The 15531-nt window shown below is 34.2% G+C and overlaps 1 protein-coding gene across 1 annotated transcript in view; it reads right to left on the reverse strand.

The window, feature by feature from the left end:
* The window catches only part of CCDC192 (coiled-coil domain containing 192), a gene marked incomplete at both ends in the record, with an annotated part of 197527 nt that overhangs the window by 121080 nt on the left and 60916 nt on the right, over positions 1 to 15531 (reverse strand). The window contains 2 exons of the mRNA XM_081053803.1: positions 2938 to 2994; positions 4164 to 4295. Coding sequence (XP_080909929.1) covers positions 2938 to 2994; positions 4164 to 4295 — 189 coding nt within the window. The remainder of the gene's footprint in view (positions 1 to 2937; positions 2995 to 4163; positions 4296 to 15531) is intronic.

Genomic DNA, 15531 nt, shown 5'->3' on the forward strand with positions numbered 1-15531 from the left:
GTTTGATTTTCTGTCCTCACCCCAAATCTTTACACATGGATTTTATCCTTTCTCTGCACTGCAACCAGGGCTTAATGGTATGAAAGCAAATAGGCTACATTGTGATTAGGGCAGAGGGTGGGTGTACAGTGGAAGGGAGGCTCTGGACTCAAATATGTTTATAATTTGGGGCCAGTAGCAATAATTAACATATAAAATGATCAAGCAGAGCTAGGAGTGTGACAGTAAAATGGAATAGACGACAAAGAAGTGAGAACGTGCAGAAGCATACTCGGAGCCTGACACTAACTAAAGGTGTGATGAAAGCAGGGAGAGGTAGGATTCTAACACTGCTTTGTAGTTTGGATGCTGAATAAATAAAAGCAGTGTTGGTATTATTCACCATCACTGGGAGAATACAAACAGAGCAGCATATTTCAGAGATGGGAATAAAAGATGATGAATTCGAGCCTGGTGTGTCTGCAAGATAGTCAGGTCCTATTTAGCAAGCGTAGTGCTTTAATTCAATGTAATATGTCAGCTGTCACCAAACCTGTGTGCTTAAAATGCTATTCATGGTCAAACACCATTGAAAACTGACATGCAATGGCCCTTTCTTGGAGACTGATTATACACTGCTAAGTCCTGCTATAAAACACTCATTTAACCTAATTTCCCATGGCCTTTCCCGTTTCTTTTCCTATTTTCCAGAATACCTATTAACATCATTGAGAATGATTTTTTTCAGGAACATTGTTTTAAGAAGTGCTCATTCCAGAACTAAGGAGTTGTAATCAGGGGATGATTAAGATAGAAAAAACTTGGTGGGGGTGGAGAGAGTTGTTTATTTGCGTGGAAATCCGAGTTGAAGCATTATGAGCTGATGAATCACACAGAGTGAATAGAGAGAGAGAGAAAATTGAGGAGAAACTTTTGTAAACACTGTTTGATACCTCAAATGGCACGTAGAGAATATAATTTGGAGAGGCAGCCAGTTGTGACAGCAAAAACACGAGTTTCAGAACTGACGTGTGACAAGTGATTGAATCTCTAAGTCTCAGTTTGCTTCTCTGAAAAATAGTACCCACCTTGCTGAGTTGTATTGAGATTTAAAACAGATAATCTATGAAGTACCTACCACATAGTAGACTCATAATTCACTCTCAATAAACACTATTATTAATATGATTAGGTTGGTGCAAAAGTAATTGCAATTTAAAAGGTTAAAAATAATTCTTAAAAACACAATTACTTTTGCACCAACCTAATATTTTTATTTAAATATTCTTGATCACTTGAAGTAAAACTCTGATGATTGCACGGCTATATTAAAACCTGAACATTGAAAAATTACGTAAGAGAAATCTCAGTCGTTGGTATCATACCCTAATACAAGGAAGCAATCCATGTTCAGACAAGCCTGGTACAGGCATAGAATTCACAGAACCTCAGCAAGGGAAGAAGACACCACAGGAATTTCCCTAAGGCACACATGACTCCGTTTTTTCATCGGTTTTTCATGAAGAGATGCTGGAAGTTATTATCAGAACCTTAGTAAATTATTTGCTCTTTCCAAAACATTCTGAGCTAAAACCCCCTGGGCATACGGCTGTAGGTATCAATCTGGCATGAGGAGATATCCTCTGACAATAGTCATTATTTGGCACCCTCAGAGGCAGGCTGGGGGAGAGGCATCTGTGACAGGATACTGGACTAATGAGATATACTTCTGTCTGAATATATCACAGTGTCACAAAGGCAGGCCTCGGCCATTTTAAGTGTCAGTCAATTGAATGTACAAGGTCAAAAGAGATTTTGAATTTAGAGTTAAATGTTCTGCTAACTGCCACAGCAAATTAGCTTTTCTCTATCCCAGCACAAAACTGGGACAATAACTGTGATTTTATCTGGATCAGCTCATTTCAAACCCCCAAAGGATGACTAGAATTTATTATTTTGCAGAGTTTTTTCTGCAGGCCTTCTGGACTGCAGCCTCTCAGATCTGATTGCTCTGAGGACTTTGTTTTGCTCAAATCGGCCACTTCACACGACTGGCAAGGGCTTAATCAAGAAGTCAACGCCTGGAACCCAAGGTGTAGATGGAGGAGATCACAAAGGATGGGGAGCAAGTCTGTGAGGAAACACTTAAAGCATCAGAGCTGATCAGATCTTTGGGAAGGACTGGTGGCGGCGCCCTGACTAGTCTACGCCTGTCAGTACAGCACGACGTTGTGTCAGGAGAGGCTCATTAGTTGTTCTCTGAGCAAAGACAGGTTAAAGTATCAGTGAAATTTACCCTAGAAATTCACAGGGTCTCTTTCAGGGGAGCACGTGCAGCAGAAAATGGGCAATTCTATGTCTGGTTTGTTTATATGATCAGTTGCCTAAAAGTCACAAGATTGAGGCAGAATGATGTATATCAAACAGTGCTGCTTGAAATAGTCCAAAGACTGGCAGCATCAACATTACCTGAATCTAGCTAGCATCACCTACAAGGGCAAATTCTCGGGTTCTACTGTAGATATAAAGGAAACAGAATCTCTAGGCAATGTGTTTTTAAGTGTTGCAGGTAATTTTTGCTATGCTTAAGTTTAAGAAGAACTGCTCTAGGCCTATATTCAATGTTTCTATCATTTCCACTTCCATTCATTCACCAAACTAGCCTGGCTTCCTTGTCTTTCTACGCTTCGTTCATCTTCCAATTCTCTTATCCTGATGATACCTAATTAGACCATCTGGTTATATAGAAGAGCTCAGTTCTGTAATTTTTATCATCAACATAAATCAGAATTCTTTTATGGAAAGCCACTCAGTGGAGGCAGTAAAAATAGTGATTCTTAGCCTTGTGGTTTGGTTTATAGCAGAAAGACCACAGTTATAACTTCTGAAAATTTCCTGTTCCTGTTCAGGGTGACAATGATATAAATTAAGGAATGAAAACAGGAGAAAAACACTTACATGGGTTGTAAGTTGCTCCTGGGAGGCTTTCACTTCAGCTTGTAATTTCTCAATGCACTGAAAAAGAGAAAAGTTTAGAAACAAAGTATATAACTCTTACTTTTACACATTCAAAGTATTCCAGATATGAATGTGTACCAGTTCTCAAATCTTGTGAATGGCGTTATCTCTGCTACAGATTTTAAAAATCATCATTAAAGAAATCATTGCTTCCATCTGTATCTCTCCTCTATTCTATGGAAGAGCCCAAGAACAAAGTACATGAATGTGTTAAGAATTAGGAAATGACTGGAAAAAATAATGTTTGCTGATGTACTATGGGTAATACTAATTCACTTTACATTCTATATACAGAGGGTGCCAAAAAAATGTATTCGCATTTTAAGAAAGGAAAAAACTATATTAAAATTGTAATAGTCAATATATACTGGTAACAAAAGATGAATACAAGTCATGTGTATACAGTTTTTTGGCACCCCAGGTAGATATATATGGGAACAAGTGGGTTTGTATCTGTCTTTGTAATATATGGGTATGTTTTTCTTAAAAAAATCTATCTATCTATATATATTTACGCATATATGTGTATATATACACATATGTATATATATAAAATCCATATATTGTATAAATACATATATATATTTATATATATACACATATATATATACACACATAAATATAGTGTGTATATATATAATCCTATATATATAATCATGTATATAATTATATATATATATATATATAAAATCCTAAGGCAGATACCTATTTGGGTTGAATAAAAGACAAATTTATATGACACATATATAAATGTCTTGAAATCAGACATTAATAACTTCTTATAAAGGGATTGATTGAAAGCATATGCCAAATTTTCTGATCCACTTGTTTTACTACGTAGAAACCATTCCTTGATTAAATCTAACCCTGAAAACTAAGAAAAATTTGTACAGTCAATACAACTTACAAAATAAATAGAATATTCAGCTAATATGGTTCAAAAGGATACAGATCAAACAAACTTTAAAAATATTACTGACAAAATTAATTTTTGTATGTGACTATTCATCAGATATATAATAACATTTAGCAAATACAAAATTGTTATTTACCATCTTGAACTTAAATTTGAACTTCCAACCCAGCCAGTATTGACTGCAGAATTATCAGTTCCTGTAAGTTTGGGTAACTTGTAAAATAAAGATGATATTTCTTCTACTACATACCTGATCTTTTGCAAGAACCATTTTTTCATATGATTCCCTACTGTCCTCCTTATGGTTCAGAGACTGTAGCTTTTCCTCTAGCCAGGAAACTTGTTCGAGCAGTTTTGATTTTGTTCCTTCCGAGGCTGAAAGCTAAAGACATTTGCTTGTCAGGGTATGTAAGTACAGTGACTTTTTAAAAGTTTCTTTTAAAGGTCCAATTTATAAATGAACCACCTCCATCAATATCTATTAAATATGAAAATGGCTTCTGGAATATTCCTCGTATGACAAATGATTAGTATAGAGAGATAAGAAAATAATCTTGATTTTATTTATTTTTCATAATTAAGATAATCTAAGGAAGAGATGAGACCACATAGTTACACATTTTAAGAAAGGAAAAAAACTATTAAAATTGTAGTAGTCAATATATACCGGTAACAAAAGATGACTACAAGTCATGTGTATACATTTTTTTGGCACCCTGGGTAGATATATATGGGACCAAGTGGGTTTGTATCTGTCTTTGTAATATATTGGTGTGTTTTTTTTCTAAAAAAACATACACACACACACAAATACACACACACACGTGTATGCATGTGTATATATACATGCACATGTGTATATATGCACATATATGTATATATAAAACCCAAATTTTATGTTTATATATATACATAGACATATATATACGTATATATACGTATATAAAATCTTAAGGCAGATACCCATTTGGGTTGAACAAGAGATAAATTTATATGACATATATGCATGTCTTGAAATTCAGAGATTAATAACTTCTTATAAAGGAATTGATTAAAAGTATATGCCAAAGTTTCAAAAACCTCACACTTTACTATACATTTTTAAACTATTACATAATATCAAAGTGTATAGATGAATAATAATATTAATAATAATTAACATTTACTGGGTTTGTATTTTGTAAACAGAATACCAGGCATTCTGTAGAACCTTTCGTTTTCATGTTTATTTATCTCAATATTTATCTATACATTTTTAAACTGTTACATAATATGAAAGTGTATAGATGAATAGTAATAATTATATAATTATATTATTATATTATATAATATATAATATTATATAATATTATTACTATTAATAATAATTAACATTTACTGGGTCTGTATTTGTATACAGAATACCAGGCATTCTGTAGAACCTTTTGTTTTCATGTTTATTTATCTCAATTCAGCTTCATACCCATGTTGCTCATGAGGAAATTCAATAAGTTCAATATGCTTGTATAACTTGCCCAGGGACATGACAAGTAAGTGTCAGAACCCAAGCTTTCAGTAGTGGGCATTGAATCTGACTCCATAAACCCAAATTTGACCCCAGCTCAAGAAATGAGGCCTGATAATCATGACAGTGCCATCCTCTTTGCCGCTGATTGGCTCAGGAATCAAGGCTTAAACCAATCAGAGCCTGGCTTTTCTTTAGCAACAGTTATTGAATGAGAAGATGTGATCTAATTTGACCACTCACACTACAAAGGAGGAAGTCTGATGATTTGAAGAAGCACTCTTTCTTATCTACCAGATATGACTGTTACTGTAGCCTAACTGTCTGTTACTGTACTGTCACTAACATCAGGAAACTGCTTCTGTGATAAAGCCACACTCTGAGTGGAAGAGTAGACGACAGAAAACACCTGGGTCTTATTGACATTATTGAAATGTTTCATCAAACAATTTTGAAGCATGTCCTATCTTGAGACTTATACTTAGTGAGATAATATTTCCTTATTGTTTAGGAATTGAGTTTTTTATTACTTGATACTATAAACACTCCACTGATACACTGTCTGATTCCAAAATTCCATGCTCTTGACCACGAGTGAGTATAAAGTCTATGGAAAAACAGCAGTAACTAACATTTATTTAGTAGCTACCTGCTGGGTGCTATCTATATTTAAGTTACCTTCTTCTATTGCTCAAAACCCTACAAGGAATTTTGTTTATATTTTTTATTATTATCATTGTTTTAAAGATTGAGGAGCTAAGCTCTTTTTGGGGTGAATTAGCTTGCCCACAGCTAAGAAGAGGTTGGAGTTAAATCTATACTGGTGTGCCTCCAACTCTGACTTCCATATCATATCCAAAACCTAACTCTGAGGCTGCCTGCAAAGATGAGACCTATGATTATTTTCCCCTCTTGTTATATGGCCTTCAGCATTATTTCTCAGCATGCTTACTTATTTACCTAAAGGAAATTTTGTTTCTAAGACCTGAGAACACTATCCTACCATCTTGCTTCCTTTTTATATAGATATCAATCCCATCTGTTTTCTCTCCTCCTGTCAGGGGTTTCTGTCTGAATATCCCTTTGACTCAGATATGCTTATCTTAGGTTTAGCTTAACTCTAAGAAACCTTGTCCTGTATACTTGAAAGTAATAAAACAAAGAGAAAGAAAGAAAGGAAGGAAGGAAGGAAGGAAGGAAGGAAGGAAGGAAGGAAGGAAGGAAGGAAGGAAGGAAGGAAAGAAAGAAAGAAAGAAAGAAAGAAAGAAAGAAAGAAAGAAAGAAAGAAAGAAAGAAAGAAAGAAAGAAAGAAAGAAAGAAAGAAAGAAAGAAAGACACTTTCTCTAGAATAAAAACAAATAAACAAAGAAACCTTGACTTGGAGTCAGGAGAGCTGTGTTTTAGTCTTAACCCCCACAATTCACTGACACGATGACCTTGATACATATAGTAGGACTTTACTTTGCTACCTTTCTATATTTTCACAGGGTAGTTCTCCAGTCATATAGATTCAAACTAGATTGTAAATTGTCCAGAAGGATGAATAGAGAGTTCTGTCAAAACTTTCAACAAGACACAATCAAATTGGCCAGTAGCAATCTTTGCTAAGATCATTCCACTTATTAACTTTTTAAACTATGAGTCTTAATTCTCTTATGTGTCATCACCTCACAAAAGCAGGATAGAGGAATATTATTTCCTCCTTATGTGGATACATTGGGGCATAAAAAAATCAATATTTATCCATTTTGAACAAAGGAAAATTAATATTTCCCCAACCCCTTTGAAAATGGCTCGTCAAATAATCCTGATAATCCAAAAGGAAAGGAGAGAAAAGAGATGAGAGGAAAATAAAATAAAATAAAATAAAATAAAATAAAGCTTATACATTTGCATTTCTTTTTTTTTTAATTTAAGCACCACATAAAAGGTTGTGTTTTACTATGAAGTCACAATGTTAAGGGCCATTTTGAATTCACTCCATTGTTTTGATGGGGGATTTAGAACTTTTCAAAGTCTGATTTTTAATTCAGGATGCTCTTAGGAATGCTGCCTAAATTCAAATTCAAATTATGGGATAGAAAGCTAGGCATCAAAATAAGTGAGAGAAAACCCAAGTTAGCATCTACAAAATATTACAATTGCATTTTAAAACTCTGGGGACCTTGGGCATTGCTTGCTCTTTTTCCCTTTTCTGAATTACTTTTTTCATAAGAACTACTTTGTTTTACAGAGTAACTGTTTTGAAAAATCATAGAAACAAAAGCTCAGTCCTATTTAGTGTCAAGTATTTGCTTACAAAAAGGGAGTAGAAATGCATCTAGTCTTTAAACAGTCAATTTTTATGTATCCTAATTAGTCACCTTTGCTGGGTATATAGTTTACATGATGCTGAGAGGCTGATATTCTACCTTTGACTCCTTTTGAAGACCAGACCTCCTTTCCGCTGCCCCTGGTCCTAACAAGTTTGCAGGAAAGAGGTAATTTAACAAGGATGAACATTTGTCTTAGAATTATGTAAAACAAGGAGCCAACTTTCATGTCATACACTTGAAGTGTACATCCACTCAAAAAATTCAACTTTCGATACGTACCCCAATGTTCAATAAAGATCATCATAAAGGTATTGCAATAGAGTTAAACGTCAAAGAAAGATAAACTGTATCCATTGTACAATTTATTGATGCAGTCAAGAAAGAGTACTGCTATATTTTAGAAGTGTATTCAAGGTTATTGTTAAAACAAAATGACTTGAACTTCACAGAACATGGCAGAGTGGGAAGCTCCAGAAATTGGTCCTTCCACTTAAAGAACTACCGTGTTTTCCTGAAAATAAGCCCTACACCCAAAATAAGCCCCAGTTAAGATCATCAGCCAGATGGAAGCATTTAGTATGTTATGACTATGTTCCAGAAGAAGATGACATGACTGTATTTGAATAAATGTAGATTGTTGTACATGAAAAAATAAGACATCCCCTGAAAATGTGCCCTAATGCATCTTTTGGAGCAAAAATTAGTATAAGAACTTTTTTTTATTTTCAAGGAAACATGGTATTGAGCTGGCAAGAACTGTCAGAACCAACCATTTCAGAACTCTGGAGTCTAGCAGAACACTTATAATATCCATGGAAGTATTTGATGAGAAAAGAGACTGGCGTGTAAGAAAATTTCTGTCAGGTCACTGGCTAACTGCAGAGATAATGGAACAGGAGACTTTGGTGACCAGACATGACAAGAAATATATATAGTCTTTGTAAAATTCGTTTGGAAAAGTAACTAAAAATATATATAACTGCAGCCCTTAACAAGAAACAACAGCAATTCTTGGGGGAACGATGAAGAATCTAATTTCCAGAGTTACCACATTACAATATTCAAAATGTCTAGTTTTCAACAAAAGAATTACAATGCTTACAAAGTAAAGTATTACCCATTTACAAAAAGGGAAGGAGGGAAGGAGAGAGAGAGGAGGAGAGAAAGAAAGAAAGAAAGAAAGAAAGAAAGAAAGAAAGAAAGAAAGAAAGAAAGAAAGAAAGAAAGAAAGAAAGAAAGAAAGAAAGATTGATAAAAATCATCCTTGAGGAAACTCAGATTTTAGAATTTTGGACTTACTGAACAAATACTTTAAATTATTTTAAATATATTCAAAGAGCTGAAATAAACCATGGGCAAAGGAGTAAAGGAAATCAGAAAAATGATGTATGAGCAGGTAAGGCATATGAATAAAGGAATAGAAATTATGAAAAGAAGCCAAGTAGAAATTCTGGAATTGAGAAGAAAAATAGTTGAAATGAAAAATTCACTAGAATAGTTCCATAGCAGGTGTAAGCAGGCAGATAAAAGATTCAGAAAACTTGAATATAGGACAATTGAAAATATACAGTCTGAGGAGCAGAAAGAGAAAAAAACAAAAGAAGGAAATGAACTGAGCCTAAGGGACCTATGGGACACTACCAAGCACACATTATAGGAACAAATAACTGAAAAAGATGCAGAAGAGTAAAAGCTAATAAAAATGGTACACTAGGAAAAAATCAAACACAAAAGAAGACAACACTGGAGGAATTGAGGACAAAGTGATATATGACATATAGAAAACAAAAGCAAAGTAGCAGAAATATGTCCTTTATTATCAGTAGTACTTTAAATGTAAGTGGATTAGACTCACCAATTAAATGTTAGAGACTAGCAGAATGGATTAAAAAAAAAATGTGATCCAGCTATATGCTGCTTACGAAGAAACTAACTTGAGATTCAAAGAAATAGGTTGAAAATGAGAGGCTAGAAAAATATATTTCATGCAAACAATAGGCAAAAGAGAGCTGAAGTGACTATACTCACATCAGAAAAAATAAATGTAAGTCAAAACTATTACAAAATACACGAAAGGATATTATATATTAATAAAAAGGTATATTTACCAAACATTAAAATATATGCACCAAAGAACAGATTCCCCCAAATATATGAAAAAAATTATTGACAGAATTTAAGGGAGAAGTAGCCAGTAATAAATAGTAATAATTAGAGACTTCAGTTTTAATAATGGATAGAACATCTAGACATATCAAGAAGGAAATAAACTTGAACAATACTACAAACCAACTAGACCTACCAGATGTCTGCAGGACAATCCATCCAACAACATCAGAATACTCAATCTCCTCAAGTGGACATGGAACATTCTCCAGCATAGACCATACATTAGGCCATAAAATAATTCTCAATAAATGTAAAAGGATTGAAGTTATACAAAAGTATCTTTTTTTGACCACAATGAAATGAAGCTAGAAATCAGTAACAAAAGGAAAACTGAAAAATTTGAAAATAAATGGAAATACACAGCACATTCTTAAAGAACCAATGGGTCAAAGAAGAAATCATGAGGGAAATTAGAAAATACACACACACAGCATAACATACCCAAACTTAGGGGATGCAGTGAAGACAGTACCAGAGGAAAATTTATAGCTGAAAACACCTATGTTAAAATAGAAGAAATATGTCAAATCAATGACTTAACTTTACACCTTGAAGAACAAGAAAAAGAATAACTGATGCTTGTAGAGGGAGGAAATAATCAAGACTAAAGAAGAAATAAACAAAACAGAATAAGAAAACAGTAGAGAATCCATGAAACCAAAATTGTGGGGACATTACTACCAACCTTACAGAAATTAAAAGGATTATGAGAATACTCTATTTCATTTAGTTCTGCTCTGATTTTTGTTATTTCCTTTCTTCTGCTGACCTTGGGTTTCACTTGTTCTTCTTTTTCTAGTTCTTTAAGGTGTAACATGAAGTTATTTATTTGGGATTTTTCTTGTTTCTTGAGATAGGCCTGTAATGATATAAATTTCCCTCTTAAAACTGCTTTCGCTGCATCCCCAAAATTTAGGTAGGATGTATTTTCATTGTCATTTGTTTCTATGTATCTTTTGATCTCTCCTCTAATTTCGTCTTTGACCCAGTTGTTCTTTAAAAGTATGTTGTTTAATCTCCATGTATTTCTGTTTTTTTCCTGCTTTCTTTTCACAGTTGATATCCAATTTCAAAGCCTTGTGATCAGAGAATATGCTTGGTATGATTTCAATCTTCTGAAATTTGCTGAGGCTGATTTTATGTCCCAATATATGGTTTATCCTTGAGAATGTTCCATGTACACTCGAAAAGAATGTATAGTCTGATGTTTTAGGATGAAGTGCTCTATACTAAGAACAATTAGATGCCAACAAATTAGATTATGTAGATGAGATGGACAAATTCCTAGAAACATACAAATTACCAAAACTGATTGAAGAAAACAATAGAAAATCTCCAGAGATCTACAGGAAGAAATTACATCAGTAATAAAAAGAACCTCTCCCAACTAAATCTAGGATCAGATGACTTCACCAAATATTTCAAGAACAATTATCCCACTCAACTAATCCCACTGAAACTGATCCAAAAAATAGAAGAGGAAGGAACACTTCCTAACACATTATCTTAACACCAAAGTCAGGTAAAGATATTATAAGAAAAAACAACTATAGACCAACATTTCTTATGAATATCGATATAAAACTCCTCAACAAAATACTAGAAAACTGGGTCCAACAGTACATTAAAAAGAGTAAATACACAGTAATCAAGTGGGATTTATCCCAGGGATGTAAGGGTGGTTCAACACTAAGAAAAATAATCAGTTACTGTAATACACCATATAAATAGAATGAAGGGGAAATACAACAGAATTGTCTCAATAGGTGCAGAAAAAATATTTGACAATATTCAACATGATAAAAACATGCAACAAACTAGAAATGGAAGAAAACTTTCCTCAACATGATAAAGGGCATTTATGAAAAACCCACAGCTAACCTCATACAATGGTGAAAGTGGATAGCTTTCCCCCTAAATATGGAACAAGATAAGGATGCCTGCTTTCTCCACTGTTATTCAACCTTGTACTATAATTCCTACCCAGAGCAATTAGGCAAGAAAAAGAAAAACAAGATATCTAAATTGGAAATGAAATAAAACTATCTCTGTTTGAAGATATGATTATATACAAAATTTCAAACAATCCACAAAAAAACTGCTAGAGCTAATAAATGAATTCAGTAAAGTTTCAGAGTACAAGCTAAACACAAAAAATCAGTTTGTGTTGGTATACACCAGTGTTTTAAAATGTGCGTTTTATTATTATTCAGGTGTAGTGAGGCCAACAGATCAGAAGGTGATTGCCATTGAAAAGATTGTTTGTTACTGACAGTTCGGTGGGGGGGGGGGTGCTCATGCTACACCATGGGCGCCATACTTAGTGGGGAGTGTCACATGGGGAATTACTATGTGACAGGAGGTAAAGGAAGAAAGGGGAAAATGTGGGCAAGAGCATTTATTTTAGTTTTTGTGGGAAGGAAGGGGTAAATCAGGATAAGGAGGATTAGGACTGGCTAATTTGAATGACTTCAGTGGGTTCTAGAGCATATTGGGTTTGAACCTAGTTGTCTGGTGCCCAGACCTATAGTGATTAGGGCAGGAAAACAGTGGTCCTGTGTGACAGCATGATAGAAACAGTGGTGGGGGTGTGGACTTTGGATTGATAATTTGCATATGAAAGGCATGCAGGCAAATCATTTACTCTCTCTAGGAATTGGCTAGCACTAGGGGAGGCACTCTCCAGGGTCAACAAGGCCCCAGATGTGAAATCATCTGAACTACAGAAAATGAAAGGCATAATTAATACAACCAGCAATGAGCAATCCAAAAAGGAAATACAGGCATATTTGGAGATATCGCAGGTTTGGTTCCAGATCACCACAATAAAGCAAATATCACAATAAAATAAGTCATGCATTTTTTTTTTTTTGGTTTCCCAATGCATATAAAAGTTATGTTTACATTATATTGTAGTCTTTTAAGTGTGCAATAGCATATGTCTAAAAATCAAATATGTATACCTTAATTAAAAAGTACTTTACTGCTAAAAAACACTAATTGCCATCTGAGCCTTCAGCGAGTTATAGTCACTCTGCTGATGAAGAGTCTTGCCTCAATGTTGCCTCTATTTTGATCGTTGGTGCCTGTGGCAATTTCTTAAAATAAGACAGCAATGAAATTTGCCACATGATTGACTCTTCCTTTCCTGAGGATTTCTCTGTAACATGAGATGCTGTTTGATAGCATTTGACCCACAGTAGAACTTCTTTCAAAATTGGAGTCCATTACTGCTGCTTTATCAACTGTTTGTGTAGTACTCTAAATCCTTTGTCATCATTTCAGTAATCTTCACAACATCGTCACTAGGAATAGATGTGTGGCTCTTCCTTTCACTTGAACACTTAGAGGCCAGTGTAGAATTATTAATGGGCCTAATTTCAATATTGTTGTGTCTCAGGGAATAGGGAGACCCCAACAAAGGGAGAAAGATAGGGGAACAGCTGGTTGGTGGAACAGTCAGAACACACACAATATTTAATGATTAAATTTGTCATCTTATGTGGGCATGGTTCATGGCGACTCAAAATAATTACAATAGTAACATCAAAGATCACTGGTCACAAATCACCATGGCAAATAAAATAATAATGAAAAAATTTGAAATATTGTGAGGATTACCAAAATGTGACAAAGAGACACAAAATATACAAATGCTATTGGGAAAATAGTACCAGTAGACTTGTTTGACACAGGCTTGCTACAAGACTTCAATTTGTAAACAAATGTAATATCTGCAAAATGCAATAAAGCAAAGCACAATAAACAAGGTATGCCTATAAAGAAAACAATTCTATCCACACTAGCATCCAAAGTAATGAATTACCAAGGAATAAATTTAACCAAGGAGGTAAAGGAGTGATACACTGAAAACTACAAAACATTGCTGAAGGAAATTAAAGGCAACCTAAATAAATGGAAAGATATCCCATGTTCATGGATTACAAAACTTAGTACTGTTAAGATGGCAATACTCGCCATAGCAAACTACAGATGTAATATAGTCCTTATTAAAATTACACTGACTTTCTTTGCAGAAATGGAAAAGCCAGTCCTCAAACTTGTGTGGAATCTCAAGGACCCAGAATAGCCAAAGCAATCTTTTAAAAGAAGAACAAAGTTGGAGGACTTACACTTTCCAATCTCAAAATATTCTAGAAAGTGACAGTACTCAATATATTGTCATACTGGCATAAAGATAGACACATAGACCAATGGAATAGAATTGAGAGTTCAGAAAGAAACAAAACATCTATGGCCAGTTGATTTTCAACAACAGTGCCAGGACCATTTAATAGTTGCAGTGTCTCTTCAACAAATGGTTTTGGGACAGCTGGATAACCACATGCAAAATAATGAAGTTGTACCCTATCTCACTCCATTAACAAAAATTAACTCAACATGGAACTAACTATAAGAGCAAAAACTATAAAACTTTTAGAAGAAAGCAGGGAAAAACTTCAAGTCCTCAGATTTGGCAGTAGATTCTTTGACACTAAAAGCATGAGAAACAAAATAAAAAACAGTTAAATTGGACTTCATCAAAACTAAAAAAGTTTGTGCAACAAAGGACATTATTAAGAAAGTGAAAAGATAACCTATACATGAGGGAAAATATTTACAAATCATATATCTGGTAAGGATTTAGTATCCAGAATATATAAAGAACTCTTATCATCCAACAGCAAAAATACAATCCAGTTAAAAAATGTGCAGAGGACTTGAATAGACATTTCTCCAAAGAAAGTATATAAATAGCCAATACACATGTGAGAAGATGTTCATGAGCCTACCCTCCTAGTGCCAGGGAGATGTCACCATGAAGTTTGACACCTTCCTTATCTCGAAAGGCAGCAATAACTACAAATCTCACTTTAATGTCCCCTCACATATGTACAGAAGATCATGTCATCCCTGCTCTTCAAGAAGCTATGGCAGAAGCACAACGTCTGCTCATGCCCCTCTACCAAGGTGATGAGGTCCAGGTGGCTTGAGGACACTACAAATGTCGGCAAATCGTCAAGATAAACCAGCTGTACAGAAAGAAATGTGTCACCTACATCAGGCATGCACAGTACAAGATGGCTAAGAGCACAACTGTCCACATGGGCATTCACCAAAGCCAGGTGATTATAACCAGGCTAAAGTGGACAAAGACCAGAAAAACATTCTTGAATGCAATTCCAAATCTGGACAATTTGAAAAGGAGAAAGACAAATATACAGAAGAATTTATTGGGAAAATTGAGGAATGAATATAATCTGTTGTTTAACAGAATTTATTGGGAAAATTGAGGAATGAATATAATCTGTTAATCATTGTTTAACTATAGATTTTTAGCTTCGTGTATATTGCTTTGAAACCTTTTAATATATCTTTGGAATGTTTAATTTACTTCCCATTTTGTTATTGATACAGAGCTTTATAAATCTACTTTTGCAATTTTGATTAATAATTTTATTTTAAAAATCGTAAATGTTTCTTAATTTTAAAAATAGTCAGCATCATTGGTCATTAATTAAGGAAATGCAAACCATAACCACAGTGAGATTCTACTTCACAGTCACTATGGTAGCTATAATTAAAAAAATGGAAAATAAAAAGTGTTGGTGAAAATGTGGAGAAGTAGG

This window comes from Rhinolophus hipposideros (assembly GCF_964194185.1).
Source record: "Rhinolophus hipposideros genome assembly, chromosome: 7".
Taxonomy (NCBI): domain Eukaryota; kingdom Metazoa; phylum Chordata; class Mammalia; order Chiroptera; family Rhinolophidae; genus Rhinolophus; species Rhinolophus hipposideros.